At 34.8% G+C, this 17,844-nt stretch overlaps 2 protein-coding genes across 5 annotated transcripts; one reads left to right on the top strand and one right to left on the bottom strand.

The window, feature by feature from the left end:
- Positions 1–751: 751 nt before the first annotated feature.
- On the bottom strand, positions 752–5,091 carry LOC129317159 (probable ADP,ATP carrier protein At5g56450). Its single transcript, XM_054961523.1, has 3 exons — positions 4,707–5,091; positions 3,459–4,610; positions 752–1,553 (listed from the first exon to the last, which is right to left on the bottom strand). The coding sequence occupies exons 2-3, from the start codon at positions 3,801–3,803 to the stop codon at positions 921–923; spliced, it is 978 nt and encodes a 325-aa protein (XP_054817498.1). The 5' UTR covers positions 3,804–4,610; positions 4,707–5,091; the 3' UTR covers positions 752–920.
- A 3,833-nt stretch (positions 5,092–8,924) lies between these two features.
- Positions 8,925–15,878, top strand: LOC129317707 (ATP-dependent zinc metalloprotease FTSH 4, mitochondrial-like). 4 transcript variants are annotated; one of them, XM_054962064.1, is made up of 8 exons: positions 10,410–10,841; positions 10,963–11,023; positions 11,211–11,298; positions 11,598–11,861; positions 13,018–13,254; positions 13,340–13,464; positions 13,886–14,362; positions 14,730–15,878. In XM_054962064.1, the coding sequence occupies exons 2-8, from the start codon at positions 10,997–10,999 to the stop codon at positions 15,510–15,512; spliced, it is 2,001 nt and encodes a 666-aa protein (XP_054818039.1). In that variant the 5' UTR covers positions 10,410–10,841; positions 10,963–10,996; the 3' UTR covers positions 15,513–15,878. The 4 variants fall into 4 exon arrangements, with proteins under 4 accessions (XP_054818041.1, XP_054818042.1, XP_054818039.1 ...); XM_054962065.1 differs by having other exon boundaries at positions 11,621–11,861; XM_054962066.1 differs by lacking the exons at positions 10,410–10,841; positions 10,963–11,023 and adding an exon at positions 8,925–9,161 and having other exon boundaries at positions 11,621–11,861.
- The last annotated feature ends 1,966 nt before the right edge of the window (positions 15,879–17,844 follow it).

Below are 17,844 nucleotides of genomic sequence, written 5' to 3' on the forward strand. Positions count from 1 at the left end.
TTAAATTTGAGATTTTAAATCTATAAACTGAATTCTACAATTTAAACGCTATGTAAAGGTAGATGCTCTTAACATTTCAATAGATTGGCGATGACCACGAGTGATGAAGGAATGAGATGTGTATACGCTTTAACTGCTTTTGGGTCAAGCTAAAACCCAGTGAAAGCAGAGGAAATAAAAGTGGCAGGAATGTGTGTGTGTGTAGCACCAGTGCATGAGAGGGAGTTGCGAATTTTTTGGTGGTAAAATGAAGGGCGGAAAGATCTTTTTCCCCGAATACACAAAAAGAAAGTGGGATTGAAATTTGAAATTCGTGATGGATTGATGCGGAAGAGTCGCGACCCCACTTGCCACCCACGGGACCCCTTCATTTTCCTCTGGGCCTGGAAAAGACAGCTTCCCCATCATCCTCCATTTCTCTCCACCCTCACCGTTCCTCCTCCCAGGCCATGTCCTCAACTACACACTGAATTTCCAATTCCTCTCTTTTTTAAGCAAAGAAAAAAAAAAAATACACTTGCAAAACGGGAGCCGGCGTGCATGCCCGTCACACTTGGCGGACCCCATCTGGAATCATTATTGCCTGACGTCACTCCTGAATTCCTTCCCCAGCGCAAGTTCGGACAAAGCCCCATTCATCGCATAAAGTTGGAGAGGCACCCCCAGGCACCAAGTTTTGTGAACAGCGATCAACTCTAGGACACAACCAAGTGAACCTCCACGAGCACAAATACTAGTACACCGTGCGTCATTATATGATGGAAATTCGGAACGTCCGAGGATAATATAGACAGAAATTTCAGTATACCAGTGACTAGTTTAACTATACTCATGCTCATTTGTACAGTGGAAAGCCTGAGTGTGTGTGTGTGTGTGTGTGTTAAAATGTAATGAAAGAATATGAATGGTTGGTGTTCGTGTTACAATGGACCCAAGTTCATAAATTTCTTGACTTCGTCGTACAAAACTAGTATGGCTGCAGCTCCGGTACTCCTAAACATGCCGGAGACAGCCCCGCGGTAGAATGAAACAAGACCTTCTGTCCTGTATATTTTCCTCCAACAGTCCAGAGTGTTACTGTACAGTGGGTGATCCATGCCGGACTGCATCATCATCCTCCTTCGAACTGTGTCTAATGGATATGATATCAACCCGGCTGATGATGTCACTGCCTGAGCCACCACCCAACGTTTCCACAAAGCCACCTTGCCTCCCGATTCTTCGGCTAACATCTCTTTTATCGTATCAAAGCCTCCAAAGTAGAGCCCTCGGTGCACCACCATTCCCTGCAGAGATGCGGGGAGCCCCCTGTAAATACCTCTGATCCCATCCTTTCTAAATATTGTGGCCAAGAAATGGTGTATGCCCTGAAACTGACGCTTATCTGTTTTTCCAATGTCCGCAGCAAGGCGGGTGTGTGCAATATCAAGTGGATATACCACGATCAGTGCTGTACAACCGGCGCCAGCCCCAGCGACAAAGTTAGCGGATGCTCCGGACAAGAAATTGTTTCCGCTTGAGTTTCCACTTCTTAATATGTTTCTGTATAGATCCTGTAGATGAAAACAAATCTATCAACACTCTGTATAGACTGTATCATGACAGAACAACCCCAAGATGAAAACACATAAATAGACTGACAAACCAACGTCTCAGCTTTGGAAATGTAACTTCCTTCTGAATTTTGCATGATGATATAATTAAACTACTAATGAAGCTGTGTCGAGCTTTTATATGAAAAATCGCACATAAGGAAATCCAAATTCTGAGAGGGAAAACGTCGAGGTTAACTGGCCGTACTTACGATCTTTCGGGCCAGACATGGTTGACATGCAATAAAATAAGGGGCCAAAGAAGGACAAGTGAGCAAAACAACAGTGTACAAATAGTTGACAGTTATCTGGTAATTTAGCTAACCGAGGTGCTTCCATATAATTTAGCCGGGTCATGTTTTCTTGAAGTTATGCCCTTAAATAACCCCCAACTAAATCTCACATAATCATTAGAACATGAAAAGGCCAATTAAACCGCGTTTCTTGCCAACAACCCCCTCCTAATTCTGTTGTCCTCAGAACTTTCTTAGTTACAAATTCCAAAATTCCACATTGAATTCAATAGTTCTATTAATCATGCATTGTCATGTACGCCCTCCGGTCCCATTTATAGAACATTTGAAAAATTTCACTTGGTTTTATTTATAAGTAATGACACAATTTTTAAATAATATTTAAAAAGTATTTTCAAAATTACTCTTCATAAAAAAAAAAAGGTAACATGAAATATGTGGAGACGAAAACAAAACTACAATCATGTAAAGGACAAAACCAGGATTCAATGAAAAACTAACGAGCAAGAGATATGTCATCTAATGAAATAAGATTGTGGAAGGTAATTTTGGTTGTTGCAAGCATACAGTTGCTAACTACGGGAAACATGTAAAGTGAAAAGAGTAACACCTCATAGGGTGAGTAAAATTGCAAATACAGACAATATAAAACATTGTGAATGAAGCTCAAAGGCTCCGATCAAAAATTGTTTTCTATAATATCCTAGAAATTCAAACCTAAATTGATTTACTTGCAATTATATGGATACCCATGGACTACAGCAGACAATTTCAGCAATCCAGTGCCCGAAAATATGAATTTTTTTCTCTTTCTTCTTCCAGCAGCCCAAGTTGTTCAATAAAGGGAGATGTGAGAAAACGATGCCATGTGAATGAACAACACATGGATCCATTTCCTGTATACTTCTAACGTCACAACAAATGAACAATGTCTTACTCGAGTGAATTATATTCAAAATTTAACATATCTAGCCAAGAGGCCATTCAAGACTAAAGCCCCATATAAGGGCTGCCGGAAATACCGTCCTGGAATTAAAGCCCTAGGTGGGCGCATTATCCAGATATGGCATTTACAAGATGAACATGTCCCAACGGTCAAGAAGTCCCGTTCTTGGAAGCCCAAGAAGAAAATATTAAAGGCAAAATACCCAGGATAACTTGTAATTCTTCAGAATCCCGGATGATATCTGCCAATCAAAGCTTCTAGAACCATTGGATACAATATTAATCGCAGACTCAAAGCAGACGAGAGTGAGCAATAAACAACAAATGGTGGCAAACTCCCCTAGAGTTTGATCAGCAACAGGACACCACCTCCCATTTTAAAACCATCAGTTCAACTCTCAAATGGTAGCTCAGACCCAATAACAGTGACAAGGTCTCAAATCAAAACTCATCACTGAACAAGAAATGCAAGAACCCGACCTCAGCGAGTGGGAGAATCCGCTACGTAATAACGAGCACGGCAACAAGAAGAAATCAACCAATGAATTGCAATTAATGCAAGAAAGCCCCAGACAAAATAAATACATGCAACGTTTTCCTTTACATTTACTCCAAGCAGCAAAGAAGAGGGAAAGATATTTACAAAGAGGAGAAATATGAAGCAGACCTTGAGCGAGAAATTGAGTGCGACAGAAGGATAATAGCGAAGAACACCGCTGCCATTGCCTCTCCACAAGGAGAGAAAGCCTTCTTCTTTGACAGTACGGACTACACAATCCAGCATGCCCTTGAATTTCCGACGTCCATTGGCAACAATAGCCATATTGCTTTCTTGGGTCTGCAACAAAAGCTTCGCCCTCTCAATTGGAGCCACGACGGTGTGGACCAGCCCACCGACGAACGCTCCGGCCATCAGATCACGGTTGAAGCTCGTAAGCCAATAATTTGGACTCACTGATTCTTGTCTTGATTTTGATCTTCTTTGTTCTGCGTCACCATCATCTGGAGTCATGGTTCGATTCACTGATTCCGTGTGGCTCCTCCGTTTTCCCCCGTTCTCTAGTGCTATCTTACATGGAGCGGCGGCTCCAATGCTTGCTTAAAGAGGAAGGCCCCAGATTCTTTGGTCAAATTAGTGCAAGACCAGAGCCAATCAATCGATGGGGTTTCAGGTGTGTAGCTCCAGAATTAAGAAACCAGACTCGTCCGGCTCCAGATATTTAATTTCAAACCAGATGAATTGAAAGCGTTGGAATTTGGATTGAAGAATCAAGCATCGATAAAAGGCGTTAACCCCGACCCACCCACTGTTCTGTCCGACCCGGATTCCGATCCATGGAATATGGATATTTCAATTATTATCCTTTTCTTTTCTACAGTAGCTCTTTGTGGATTTAAACGCTATGAAATTGGTATGGTTGAATTCTCGCAATTTTTTAATATTTTTTTATTATGAAATAAAAAATTTCCTTTCTCTTTCTTAGGAAGAAAACTTTGTAATATTTCATCGATCTCAATTTTTTAAAAATTTAAATTCACTCTTTAATCTTCCCTATTCAAGACTTCCTGTATTTACATCCACCACTCCTCGTTTCTAGTGTCTTCCTTTTCTGGTTTTCCTTGTTACCTTTGCATGCTGTAAATCATAAAGCCATTTTCATGGGAACATATAATTTTTTTAATTAATATCCAAAATCATTACAAAATTTACTTGATGAAACCTACCATTTTCTAGCGAACATCTCAAGCCGTTCACTTGAGGGGATTATGTTGCTTCACATCTTAAGAAATTTCGACTATCAAACATCAATGAAGTTTCCTTTAAAAAAAAAAACAGAGCGAGTAAAAAATCAAAACAAGTGTCAAAAATTGATCTGATTCTAAGAAAAAGAAAAATCACAACTTTTTAGCTTACCTGTGAAGCAGTGATTCCTGAAACTTGAAGAATTGATTTACTCACGAACTTCTCTCCAGAAATACAACAACTTGCTTCTTACAAGGTTTCTTTACCTCTTCAATTGGCCACTGTATCAATTGCTTTCTGCTTTGATCAAGCCAATCTTGTCTGGGAATGGACTGCCTAGCCAAAAATCAACATCTACATGCTTAACCAAGGTATATCTTTGGAGATAGACTAGCCCATCTGTTTCCTGTATCATATGGTGGACTCATTCACCCATCCCAATAGATCTTCTTGTTCTTGGCACAGTCAAAGAATGTCTCTAAAGCAGGGAATTTCCATATTCGTACCTCAGATCCAAGCTAGTTTCGATAAACTTGGTATAAGGAATGAAAGCTGAAACTGCTTCGATCCGAGAGATATTAATCTATAAAATAGTAGTTTGGGATTCTCTACAAGGCATAAGCATTCTAGGGGGGCCCAGTTACTGTGCGGAGGAAAATGGAATATTTTTGTAAAAGCAAAAAAAAATATTTATACAAGGTTAATGAGTATTCTAAACTTATAGAAAAAGCATCATGAACCTTGAACTCATAAAATATATAAAATAAATCTTAAAATTTTAAATCCCAAGAAAATTACTCTTACCATGAACTTATAGATAGCATTGTTAGTTGTTGACTTTGTGGGGTTCAATTAAATGCTGATGTGATAGCCTCCCACTAATGTGTCATCGATTAGTGAGCATTACAGGCCTTAAAGCGTAAGTGACTTCCAAGACTCTAAAGTTTGAAATTTACGATAAATTACCTCTATTATTTATGCGTAGGACATTGATTGTTATGTAGACTAAATTATTCTCAGTGTGATCCTCTACGGCGAATGACCCATAATTTTGTGAAATGATATTTTTTTGCCCCCTTTTTTGTAATATTTTTTAAATAATTAATATCTCATACTTTATATACTTTATAACTATGATTTAATCTTATTTTAAATAATGTTTAGTTATTTAATAGTAAAAATTTAGGCTCCCATTTAAAAATAAATTTAAGTATTAGAGAATTTTAATAATAAGGTAATGCGAATTTGAAATCTATTGATGAAATCATCAACTTTTATATCCATTGTTTATAAAATCCTCCGACATTTTAAATTCTTTTTAATTGGGATCTCAATTTTTTACCATTAAATAAATAAATATTATTTAAAATAAGACTAAATCAGAGTTATAAAGTACATAGAAGCATATGATACTAATTGTTTGGAAAATATTACAAAAAAAGGCTAAAAATGTCATTTTATAAATTTTTTGGTTGTTTGTCCTGAAAAACCAAGTTGAGACTAATTTGATTTACATAACAATTAACGTTTTACACATAAACAATAGGGGTAGTTTATTTTAAATTTCAAAGGCTATGGTCTTGGATGCTACTTGGACAATAGTTTAGAATATGTGGTGCTCATTAACTAACAACACATCAATAAGGAACTGCTGCATCAATATTTAACTAGACCCGACAAAGTCAACAATTAATGGTGATACCTATTAGTTAACAATGGGGTATAATTTACTATGAATTTATAAGTTTAGAGTCTATTTTATACATTTTTAAAGTTTAAGATCCATAATGCTTTTTGTGCAATAATTTAAGGTTTATAATGCTCATTAATCCATTTATATAATTTTCTATTGTAATACTCCCTCTAATCCTATTTATAGAGTAAATAATTTTTTTTTATTTTATGTGTAAATCATGTCATTAAATTTTTAATATAAATTTCTTCTTTTACTCTCCATTAAATGTTAGAAAGGAAAAATATGTTGTTAAACTATATATATTTAATAGGGACAAAAGTAAAACTTACTCCCTCCATTTAAAAATGTAAGACATTTTTTAAGAAGTTGCATGTTAAAAAATGTAAGGCATTTTTAGTCTTTTGAAATGTAATCATTGCCTTTTTTTTAAGTGCCCCTATTAATAATAATTTTATATTTATTATATATTGTTTAATATGAATAAATATAAAAAGATAAAGTTAGTTTGAAAGTAAATAAGTACTTTATTAAAAAGTAGAATTCAATTAAAAATATTTTATATTTTTGTTGAGGGAGTATTGAATTTTAAGATAACATTAATAAATTTTAAATTTTTTTAAATTCTGATAAAATATAAGGAGAGTAACTTATAATGATGATGATGATGATGATAGGTGTGATGGTGTGAGTGTCCGTGTGCGTGTAGTCAACTTTTGTGTTTAATGTAATTCTTCTCATGTTGAATTTGTCCTGTAAATTATTGATGACATGTATTCGTCAACATTGATAGCAATATTTCTCAACCACTAATAAACTCAACCAACTTATTGAATATGATACTCTCTCCATATTAAATTATAAAATATTTTTAAAAGTATTTTTTTGTCTCAAAATAGAAAAAAATTTAAATAAATTAAAATTTCATTAAATACACTAATTTTAATATTATCTTTTCTCTTTTTATAATTAATTTTCATTCATTATCTTTTCAATATATTAAATAATAAGTATTTTTAAAAATTTATATTTTTGTTTTGAAAAAAAGATTGTTAAGTGTATTTAATAAGATTTATTAATATATAAAATTTTATCTAAAAGTATTTTATAATGAAGGCAGGGGTGAAAAAAGACCACTGGCCATTAAATATTAAATAGGCATGGACTATTTATAAAAATAATAAATAAGTTTAGCTAGTTTAAGCTAGACATTTTGTCAAACAAATCAAGCTCGACCATGCCAATTAATACAGCATATAGACTTGCTTATATTTATATAAGGAAGGGAATGATAATAGTTAACTAATACAGCATAAAAATGAAGATTTCTCCATTTTATTAGTTTAATTTTCAATATATAAAAATACAATTTTAAAATAAAATAAAACAATTCACATTAATTATGTTGGACTCGGGGCTAGTAAGAGCAGTATCATTTTTTGTGAGAAGTGAATGGTATATCCTTTACCAATAGCAAAATTTAATTTAATATTGTATTGAACCATATAAATTAGGTTTTATTAGATATGCATGAATTGAGATTTGAAATCCAACTATTTGTTTAAATAATAATGAAACTCCTGCCATATATGACAACTTGATTCCCTAAAAATATCAAACAACAAATTAAATATATAAAAGATTGAACTAAGTAAATGATTTTAGTACAAATTTAGAAAAAAATTAAAAAAAATAGAATAAATGATTTCAACAAAAATATAAGAATTAATCAATTTTAAATAAAAGTCTCGATATAAAATAATCATTTATAATACTTAAATTATTCTAAATTCTAAATCCTCTCATATTATACATTCTTTTCCTTTTGACAAATTCTTCATCCTATGCCCTCACCAAGATTTAGGTGACTATCATTTTTCTCTCCTTCTTTCTTCATCTTCTATTGTCTTTCTCCTTATTTGTGGGTTCAAAACTAACATATCAATGAGTCAAACTAAAACTTATTCTATATTTATACAAAGCATCACAAAGTTGAGGGGGGACAACCGCCCACCCTTAAATGTATGTAAATTCACCACTGAGTCAAGCCATAAGTCCTCCATAAGCTTTTAAGCTTTTAACCTATTCTCATCTCTAATAAAGACATTAGTATTTTACTTTTTAATTTAAGATCGCATTATTCTATATAATATATATCCTAATTAAAAAGGTTGTTTTAACTAATTGTCTAGAAATATAAAAATTTGATCAAAACAAGAAATTACATTTTAAAATTAACAAGCATAAGAAAATAAATATAAAAGATATACATTTTCATGTAAGTCCAAAATGGGTAAGGATAGGCTCGTAGGCGTGTGGTAAGGTTTGTTAAGTATTGTGTGGAAGGGTATATACCGGCGAATATGAGCCACTCGTTACCTGCCCATTTATGGTTAAACAGGTGGCCCCTACTTGTATCTGCTTGTACCTATTTGCACCCATTTTAAAACATGTGCAAGCAGGTATAGGTGGGTATGAGTCTGGGAAGCACGGATACGTGCAAAATCTCAGCGTGTCCATGTTGAAGGTATCTAACACGAACACGTGTTCAGGATGCGAAAATACCGCATCCACTTCTCTAGCTTTAGTCAGACACGAGCTAAGACGGGCAAACACGAGCGGTGCCTGGAATTCAACATTTTGGCTTGTTTTTTTTTCTCATTCCTAAAAATCGGTGAACTAAGCTTTGTCTAGTTCAATTAATCGTATTCTCTTTCTTGCGTAAGCTTCGCTCTATCTCTTCATCATCTCTGAGCATCGTCCTTCTTTAATATTTAGTCACGAGTCACAACTCATGGTGCTCTGTCTCACTCGAGGTCTGAGCTCTATCACTTTAGTCACTAACTCTGGATTCACGGTGCTTCTTCTCAAGGCGCTCTGTGTCTTTAGCAATTCAGCCTGTGATTCCATCGCCTTGTCTCTCTGAGTTTGAGGTAAATTCTTCTTCATCTTCTTCTTCAGTGCTCTGTCACATTTGGCGTCCCCCGATTCCCATATATTCAAGACTTCAAGTTCCCACTCCTTGATGTGCTAGATTCTGGATTCAAGTATTGCAACTACCAGGCTGTTAAAAATATTTTTTTAAGCTCTTATTGACGGTTAAATCTGCTACTTAGGCTAGGAAGCACGGATATGATATTTGTTCTTGAGTGTTGATTTATTGGACATATTGAAATTGTACTTTTTAACTTTAAACATGAAATTATAAAATTAAAAATATGTATATATCTAACTATTAAATATTTAATATTTAATTATTTATATAGCCGTACTCGTATTTTAAAATTTTTGAAAATTGTCATATTCGAGTATCATAGCGTATCCGATACTCGTACACACATCGGTGCTTCTTAGGTATGGGTAGGTCTAAGCCACCTATTTAACGAGCAACACTTGCTTTCTTTAAGAAAAATCAATAAGAAATTTTCATCCCATTCTATTTTAACATAAGCAACATCAAATATTTTAAAAGTACAAAAGACCAAAGCCAATTGTATCAAATTTGTTCATGCTTCGAATCTGTTTAAAATGCCAACAAGACACTGTCAACAACAGGCCCTGAAACTAAAATGCAAAAACGTGACTTTTGATCCAATTATATCGAATATGTTCATGCTTTGAATCTGGTCTCTCTTAATCTCTTTTAAACCATCCTTTTGTAATCATAATAAGTAATATAAGATAAAATTTAAAAGAGTAGAAGATGGGGGGAGTAAGGGTAATAACCTGAGATTCTAAGATAAGAATAAGGTAGGCTAGTGCAAGTCCGATGGTGGAGCTGTAGAGGTGGAGGGAGCCAAGGAGGAGCTATTCAACTACGTGCAAGTGCGACGGTGCGTGCGTGCGTCTGCTACAACCGATGTCGACGACGGACGTGGAGCGTGCAAAAAGGCGACGGATGATGCTAAAGCTGAAAATGGTGATCAACGAATAAGGAATGGGGATAGAATCTGGTCCCTCAAACTCACAGTCTCGCTCGACTCAGGAGAAATTGAACATGAGCAGAGTGATGGCCGAAGGCGGCAGGGGCAACTGGCGAGAGGCGAAGGTGAACGAAGGAGAAGGCGAGTGGAGGAAGTTCTCAGCTTATCTCCTCACTTCCGCAGGGCAAGGGGCAGCCAACACAGGTTAGGGCACGAGACACTTTCTGGGTTTGAGGCTTCAATTTTTTTCCAGTAACAACCCAGTACTCCCGCGACCACTTTGAAAACTTGAGAGTTGAGAAGGCTTTCTTTTTTAAATGAATAAATAAGTATAAACGGGCGGGCATGGATCACTCCGGATATATACTTGCTTTTACTTGTTTTTCTCCCTTTGAGAATAGTAGGGGTTGACCCGTTTTAGAACGGTACGGCCGAGTTCACGGGTAGAATGCACACCTAGACAGGTTTAGGGGAAAAAGTGATTTAAAAAAAAAAAATTGTGGGCCCAGAATGAGGAATTGATGGCTAAAATGAAAACGAAATCCCGAAGGAGCAGGGGTTAAGTATAAGTAGAGACGTTTCAGGGCATGAAAAGCCTAACGAGATACGGATCGTGTGAGCCCAGAGCGCGGCAGCGTTCACACAAGTCAGAGTGGAGCAGGAGGACCATATACCAGAAACGCTGTTTGGGTAAAACTTTGTTCTAATTTCGGAATCAAGAATCAAGATAGATATTTCATTTTCCTCAGCTCCTTCCTCTATAGTTTTACTCGACTCGTGATTGATACTCAAACCTTACGGCTTGGTTTAGGACCAACTCACATTTTTTGGTGTCTAGCCGAGATATGGCTTGTAGGCATTTGATTTCGCCGGTCAGTCTATGAATCTTGATACCACCATATATGAGTTCATCAAGTGTTGAATGTTTTTTAATGTAGCAGAGCATTGTTCAATTATTGTTAGTCAATGCTCGCCTCAGATTTATGATTCATATTTTTTTTTTTTGAGATGATTGCCAGTATTCATTTTTTAAGTAGGCTTTATAATTCATCTTTACAGGTTTCACGGTATCAATCAGAATATGGACAGATTAAAAGTTTGGTCGTCAGAACCTATGTATCTGTTAGTAAGTTTGAAGGTCGAGCAGGTGCGTGATATTCTGTCCCTGTTATGCATACAAGTCTGATAATTAAGATATTAAATCGATGCCATTTATTCACCAAAAAGTAATTTACTTTATTTGTCACCATATGCATTGATCCTTCTTTATAATGTGGCCTTTTTCGCAAACTACACTGATCTGGGAATATTCTTTGAAAGTTCTTTGTGATGTATAGATCTCTAGCAGTTTGTTTAAAGATTTAAAATTAATCGCACCAATTTTGTCTAAGTATCTTGGAATAAACACACACACTTCTTGTTTCGCTAACTTTAAAATTTTTACAGTAAATAGGTTTTTGTACACTCAGGAGAGATTACGATCCAGCTATCTAGGCCATCTGGCTCGTCGAGTGCGTGATGCAGATGAAGCCAGTGACCTTGCTCGTCTTAAAGAACTTTACCATCAAAATGACCCTGAAGCTGTGATTAGATTCTTTGAAAAACAGCCATCGCTGCATGCCAATCAGTCGGCACTTTCTGAATATATTAAAGCGTTGGTGAAAGTTGATCGGCTGGATGAAAGTGAATTATTGAAGACATTGCGGAGAGGTAGCTTTTTGGCCAGGCCACTTTTGTTCTATTCGACACTTTGTCTGCATATTCTAATGCTCGCTCCTATTGACTTAATCTACTCGTCAATATTGGTTTACTGACCGGTTAACCTTGCTCAAGGAAAATGGAATTTCTTAAGCTAGTAACCAAAGATATGTTTATCTTTCTTTTGCCTTACTTGAGAATGGTCAAATTGCCTGCTTCTGCTAAACAAAGTCTTATAATTCAAAACTCAGTCATATGCATGCATGGTGTTGGAATTTCAAGTAGAAAGTTGGGTGCTTCTGAAGGAAGGAATGGATTTTTCTTGGCCGTCTCAAAAGGAAAAAGTCCCAAGACATAAATTTATTTGCAATTAATTGAGCTTGTGGATAAACTTGAAAAATCTTAATTTTTTTATATAAAAATTGAAATTGGCTCATAAAAAGAAAAAAATAAAATAATATTTAATAATTCGGGTTTAATCGAATAAGTTTAAAAGTCTAAGGTGTTAAGACTAGGTTTAGTTATATGGGTTTTTTTATATGTTTGGACATTTTAAGCTTAAGCTAAATAAGTCATGCCCACTTGAATTACCAACTTTACTTTTGATACTCTCCTTTTTGCTTCGATGTAATGGATTTGAGGTTGCGTCCAAGTGGCATGTTTTTTATGTTGCTTCATCCGAGATATTAGGAGGCACAGAACCTCACAATTATGGGTGTTATTTTATGCCACAAATAATTCAGGGATCTCACATCTTGCACTTTAAGTGTTGCTCAAATTTAAAAAATACTAATACTCTTTTTTATCTGAAATAAAATACTAGTAATATTGTTTCTATGACATTTTTTTTATATGGTAATATGAATGAGTCATATTTGAGCATTGTTGAGTCTAAGTAGAGTAGCTTTCCTAAAGATGTTTTCTGTATTCACACGGACTCAAAGTTTGTCAAATCAAATGCTTGAATTTAAAATGTTTGGCCAGCTATGTTTTCCACTACAATCTTTAGTTGTTTTTGAGTTTGCAAGCCTCAAATTCGGCGTTTCAATTACATGCTTGTATGAAGAATGTTATTTCTCGTCATTCTTTGATAACTATTTGGAATACTATATCTTTAGCAGAACTTTTGTGAACTAGATGTTATAGCCACATATCTATGGATTTGTAGGTATTTCTAATTCAGTGAGTGAGGGTGATAGTATCGGTGGCCTTGCTGCTTTAAAAAATGTTGGGAAGGCCACAAAAGAAGGAATTCTTGGAACTTCAAGAGCTCCAATCCATATGGTGGCTGCAGAAGGTGGAAATTTCAAACAGCAGTTGTGGCGCACATTTAGGTCCATTGCTATGGTCTTTCTACTGATTTCTGGTGTGGGAGCACTTGTTGAGAATAAGGGAATCAGTAAAGGTAATACCTTGTCTTTGTAACTTTTTGGATCCTAAAGACCATGTAAGGATTCTAAGTTTTTTGGTTTGCTCGCTCATTTTCTCAGGACTTGGTATGAATGAAGAAATGCGACCTATCATGGATTCAAGTGCAAAATTTAGTGATGTAAAAGGTGTTGATGAGGCAAAAGCAGAGTTGGAAGAAATTGTTCACTACCTCCGAGATCCTAAGGTAGACAACTCTGGTATAAGTCCTTTCTCTCTGGGATGCCTCACACTCAAACTTGCATGATTTTCACATGTTTTACTGAGATTGTGATGGTTGACTTTTATTCAAAATACTGCATTTGGGAATCCAGACATTAATTATGAAAAATTATTCTCAAGATGTCACTGATAAAGTGATGTTGTGCTGAGATGAAACGTGCTCTTCAATAAAGAAGAAAACAGCAAATATTATATTCTATGCCTCTGAATCTAACTGTTCTAGTCCAGTTTTTTGAACTATGCTATCGTATGACTCATTATGATTCATGTCCTGTGCTGTGGATTTAATGTTTTGTAGTTTTATTTTATATGCTGCTTTCCTGATCATGTGTACATACCCATGTAATTCATCACCACATTTGAATGACTCCATTTCGTTGCGGCAGCGCTTTACTCGTCTCGGAGGAAAGCTGCCAAAAGGTGTTTTACTCATTGGCCCTTCTGGGACTGGAAAAACAATGTTGGCAAGAGCTGTAGCTGGAGAGGCGAAGGTTCCTTTCTTCTATTGTGGTGGAAGTGAATTTGATGAGATGTTTGTTGGCATTGGAGCACGAAGAGTTAGGGATCTTTTTGCTGCTGCAAAAAAGCAGTCACCCTGTATAATTTTCATTGATGAAATAGATGCTATCGGAGGAAAGCGAAATCAAGAGTACCAGATGCACATGAGGATGACATTGAATCAATTGCTTGTTGAACTAGATGGATTCAAGCAAAATGAAGGCATTATTGTGGTTGCAGCTACTAATTTTCCTCAATCACTGGATAAGGCTTTGGTGAGACCCGGGAGGTTTGATCGCCATGTTGTTGTTCCTCTTCCAGATATAGAAGGAAGGCGGCAGATTCTTGAATCCTACACGTCCAAGGTACAGTTTTCTCTTCTTGTGAAGGATCAATCATTTTAGCTTGGGTTGGATGGCTTATTGTCTTGCACTCCGGCAGTGCAAACTTCTGGAATGCCTTTTTATTTTTTGAAGTTATGATTGAGTGTATCCCTTTGATACTTGTGGGTATGAGAGATTGCACTTAAAAAATTACACTATCTTTATAGTAAGTTTAAACTTGTTAACGTTAATTGCAATGGCATGTGGGATTTTCATCACATGTAAAATTTATGATCCTGGGCCAAGTAAGAGTTGATAAAGTTGTCTCCTATTATCAGTTTTATATTATGTGAGCTGACATATTTTAATATAAAATTCACCTATTTGCAATTGCAATGCCTTGTAACAGGTTCTGAAGGCTGATGATGTTGATATAATGACCATTGCAAGAGGGACACCTTATTTTTCTGGTGCGGAGCTTGCTAACTTGGTGAACATTGCTGCTGTCAAGGCTGCGATGGATGGTGCTAAAGCTGTGAGCATGACTGACCTTGAGTATGCGAAGGACAAAATTTTGATGGGAAGTGAACGCAAGTCAGCTGTCATAACTGAGGAATCAAGAAAGTTGACTGCTTTCCATGAGGGTGGTCATGCTCTTGTGGCTATTCATACTGATGGGGCACTTCCAGTTCACAAGGCAACGATTGTCCCAAGAGGAATGGCTCTTGGCATGGTGACTCAATTGCCTGACAAGGATGAGACCAGTCTCTCCCGCAAGCAGATGCTTGCCCGCCTCGATGTTTGCATGGGTGGTCGGGTTGCAGAAGAGCTAATATTTGGAGAAAATGAAGTAAGTTCCGGTGCTCAGAGTGATCTGAAAGCAGCAACTAATCTGGCCAGGGAAATGATTACTAAATACGGTATGAGCAAAGAGGTGGGACTTGTTGTTCACAATTACAATGACGATGGCAGAAGCATGAGCTCAGAAACTAGGCTTCTTATTGAGAGGGAGGTCAAGCTACTTCTGGAGAGAGCTTACAACAATGCAAAAACTATTCTAACAACTCACGATAAGGAGCTTCATGCCCTCGCAAATGCTCTACTCGAACACGAGACTCTTACCGGAAGTCAAATAAATGCCTTGCTTGACAAAGTAAGGTCTAAGCAGCAAACCACAGCCTCCCAGGATTAAGCACAGAATAATTCACAATCACCTAACCCGGCAACATCTCTTTGGCAAAGCAACTATAAGAGGCTTAGAGCGTCAAATATTTTCGGTTTGACTCTGGTCTTCGAAGTGTTCTTTTTCCCCCTAGCATCTAGAGTAGTCTTTCAAAGTAGTGCCAAACGGGAGCAAGGGTTTGTTGAGATAATAATTACACATTTTAATAAACTAGTTTTTGTTCAATAATATAATCATACAATGGAAAGGTCGAAATGTTATAGAAAAATCAAGAGTGCAGTATTGCAAAGGGGGAAAAAGGTAATACAATATCCTATGTAATTATTGTAAGGAGAATGATAGATAAGTTTTATGAAGATCAATTAATTTAAATGAGATTCCAAGTATAAGTTCATTTTATAATTTTATTGTGATGAATTTGTAACTTATTTTTTAAATTTTAATATAATTAAAAAATAAATAAGTTTATTTTTTTTGTTAAAATTTAAAACATAAGTTGTAAATTTAATACTATAAAATTGTAAAAATGAGAATCAAATTTATAAATTCTTAGAATTTGACACTTGAGATTTAATTTAAATTAATTGATGACCTCTCTATCAATCTCCCATTATTATAAGTCGAAATAATTTTTATGGTACACCTGATAAACTATTCTCCTCTGTAGTATAATAGTAGATTTATATTTGTTAAAATGATTGCCCAACTTTGAATATAATATAAAAAATGTCATATTATATATATATATATATTATATATATATATATATGTGTGCGGACTCTCATGTCAGTTTGATACGTTACAATGTTTATATTTGTATTAATTTTTTATGAAAATTTTATGTGTAAAAATTATTTAAAAGATATGATCAAATAATATAGATCTTGAGTTATAAAATAGAAAAATTAACTATTTAATCTTTGAAGTTTTAACTTACTTAAAACTTGATCCTTCAATTATGACTTAGTATAACTTGATCCTTAAACTTTTAACTCATATATAATTCAGTTTCAAAATTTTTAATCATTAATAATTATATCATGATCCATGACTCATCATAAGTCAACACTAAGTCATCCTACGTGATAAAAGATGTCAATAACACTATTTCCAAATCAGTTCCATGAGGATTTTATTTTCATATGTTTTTTATTTTTATTTTTGTCTCTAGTTCCTTTTTTTCTCCCAAATATCTATCCATTATCCTAACTTCCCCTTAATTTATTCATAACTTAAAATTTAAAAATAATAATTTAATTATTTTGTGTAACTTTATGTCTCCAAAAATCTGTCCATTATCCTAAATTCCCAACTTTTTATGCATAAATTTTAATTTTAAAAATCTTGCAAAATTACTTATAATTTTAAATTTCAATTTTAAAAATGTTGTGAAATTGTTCATAATAAGCAAATTTGGTGCAACTTTCCTACTCTCAAAATTCTCTTCATTATCCTAACTTCCCAACTTGTTGTCTATATTAAAAGTCTCGAGAAAATTTTGATTAAAAAAACAAATTTCATGTAATTTCTTTGACTAATTGTTATGGAGCACTCTTTTACTATGTAGAACATTTTCTCAATAATATTATTAAGACATCAATTAATTGTTCCTTTTTAAATTCAAATTTCCTTCCTTAGTTTCTTTTATATTCATATTAAACTAGTCAGAGATTGACAATCTCAATGATCATGGTTGTGAACAAGAAGAAGATTTTAACATCTAAAAGCAAAATCACTAGTCCTGCAGCTAATTGCCTGTCACTCTACCTATCTTGTCATTGTGTTTGGGGTACCCATTGATGATAGTAATTTGGCAAGACAATAAAAATTAATGCTTTGTTTTCAAAATTATTCCGCTTTCTTTTTTTTTTTTGGATTTTCATAATCATCAGAGGGTGAATGCTTTGCTATTCTCTTTTCACATATTATTGAGGCACTTAATTTTTACAAGAAGAATACTAGAGGTGAAAAGTTTTTTTTTTTGGATATGACATAGATATACCGTCCATACTTCATGTTCATCTTATTTTAAGCACAAGCATGCATGTTTGTTCTCATTAGCAAATGATGTGGATAATATAATATTTAATTGATCAAGCCTATATTCATATCCTTGGCAGATTCATTAATAAATAGGTGTTCATTGGGGCCACACTATGGGTAACAAATTAATAATTTAATGGTTTTTTAAGTCTTACTATAGAGAAAGAATTTCAAGAATGATGAAGTGAGATTAGATCATATATTTGTGAAGTATATATTATTCTCTCCTATCATGAAGATTAGATTCTCTTCATGGCTTTTTTTTTTTGTTAGATTAAAATTTGTCATCAATTTTAAA

This window comes from Prosopis cineraria, unplaced genomic scaffold (assembly GCF_029017545.1).
Source record: "Prosopis cineraria cultivar Desert tree isolate PC_DT_omini unplaced genomic scaffold, ASM2901754v1 PC8, whole genome shotgun sequence".
In the NCBI taxonomy this organism is placed as follows: Eukaryota; Viridiplantae; Streptophyta; class Magnoliopsida; order Fabales; family Fabaceae; genus Prosopis; species Prosopis cineraria.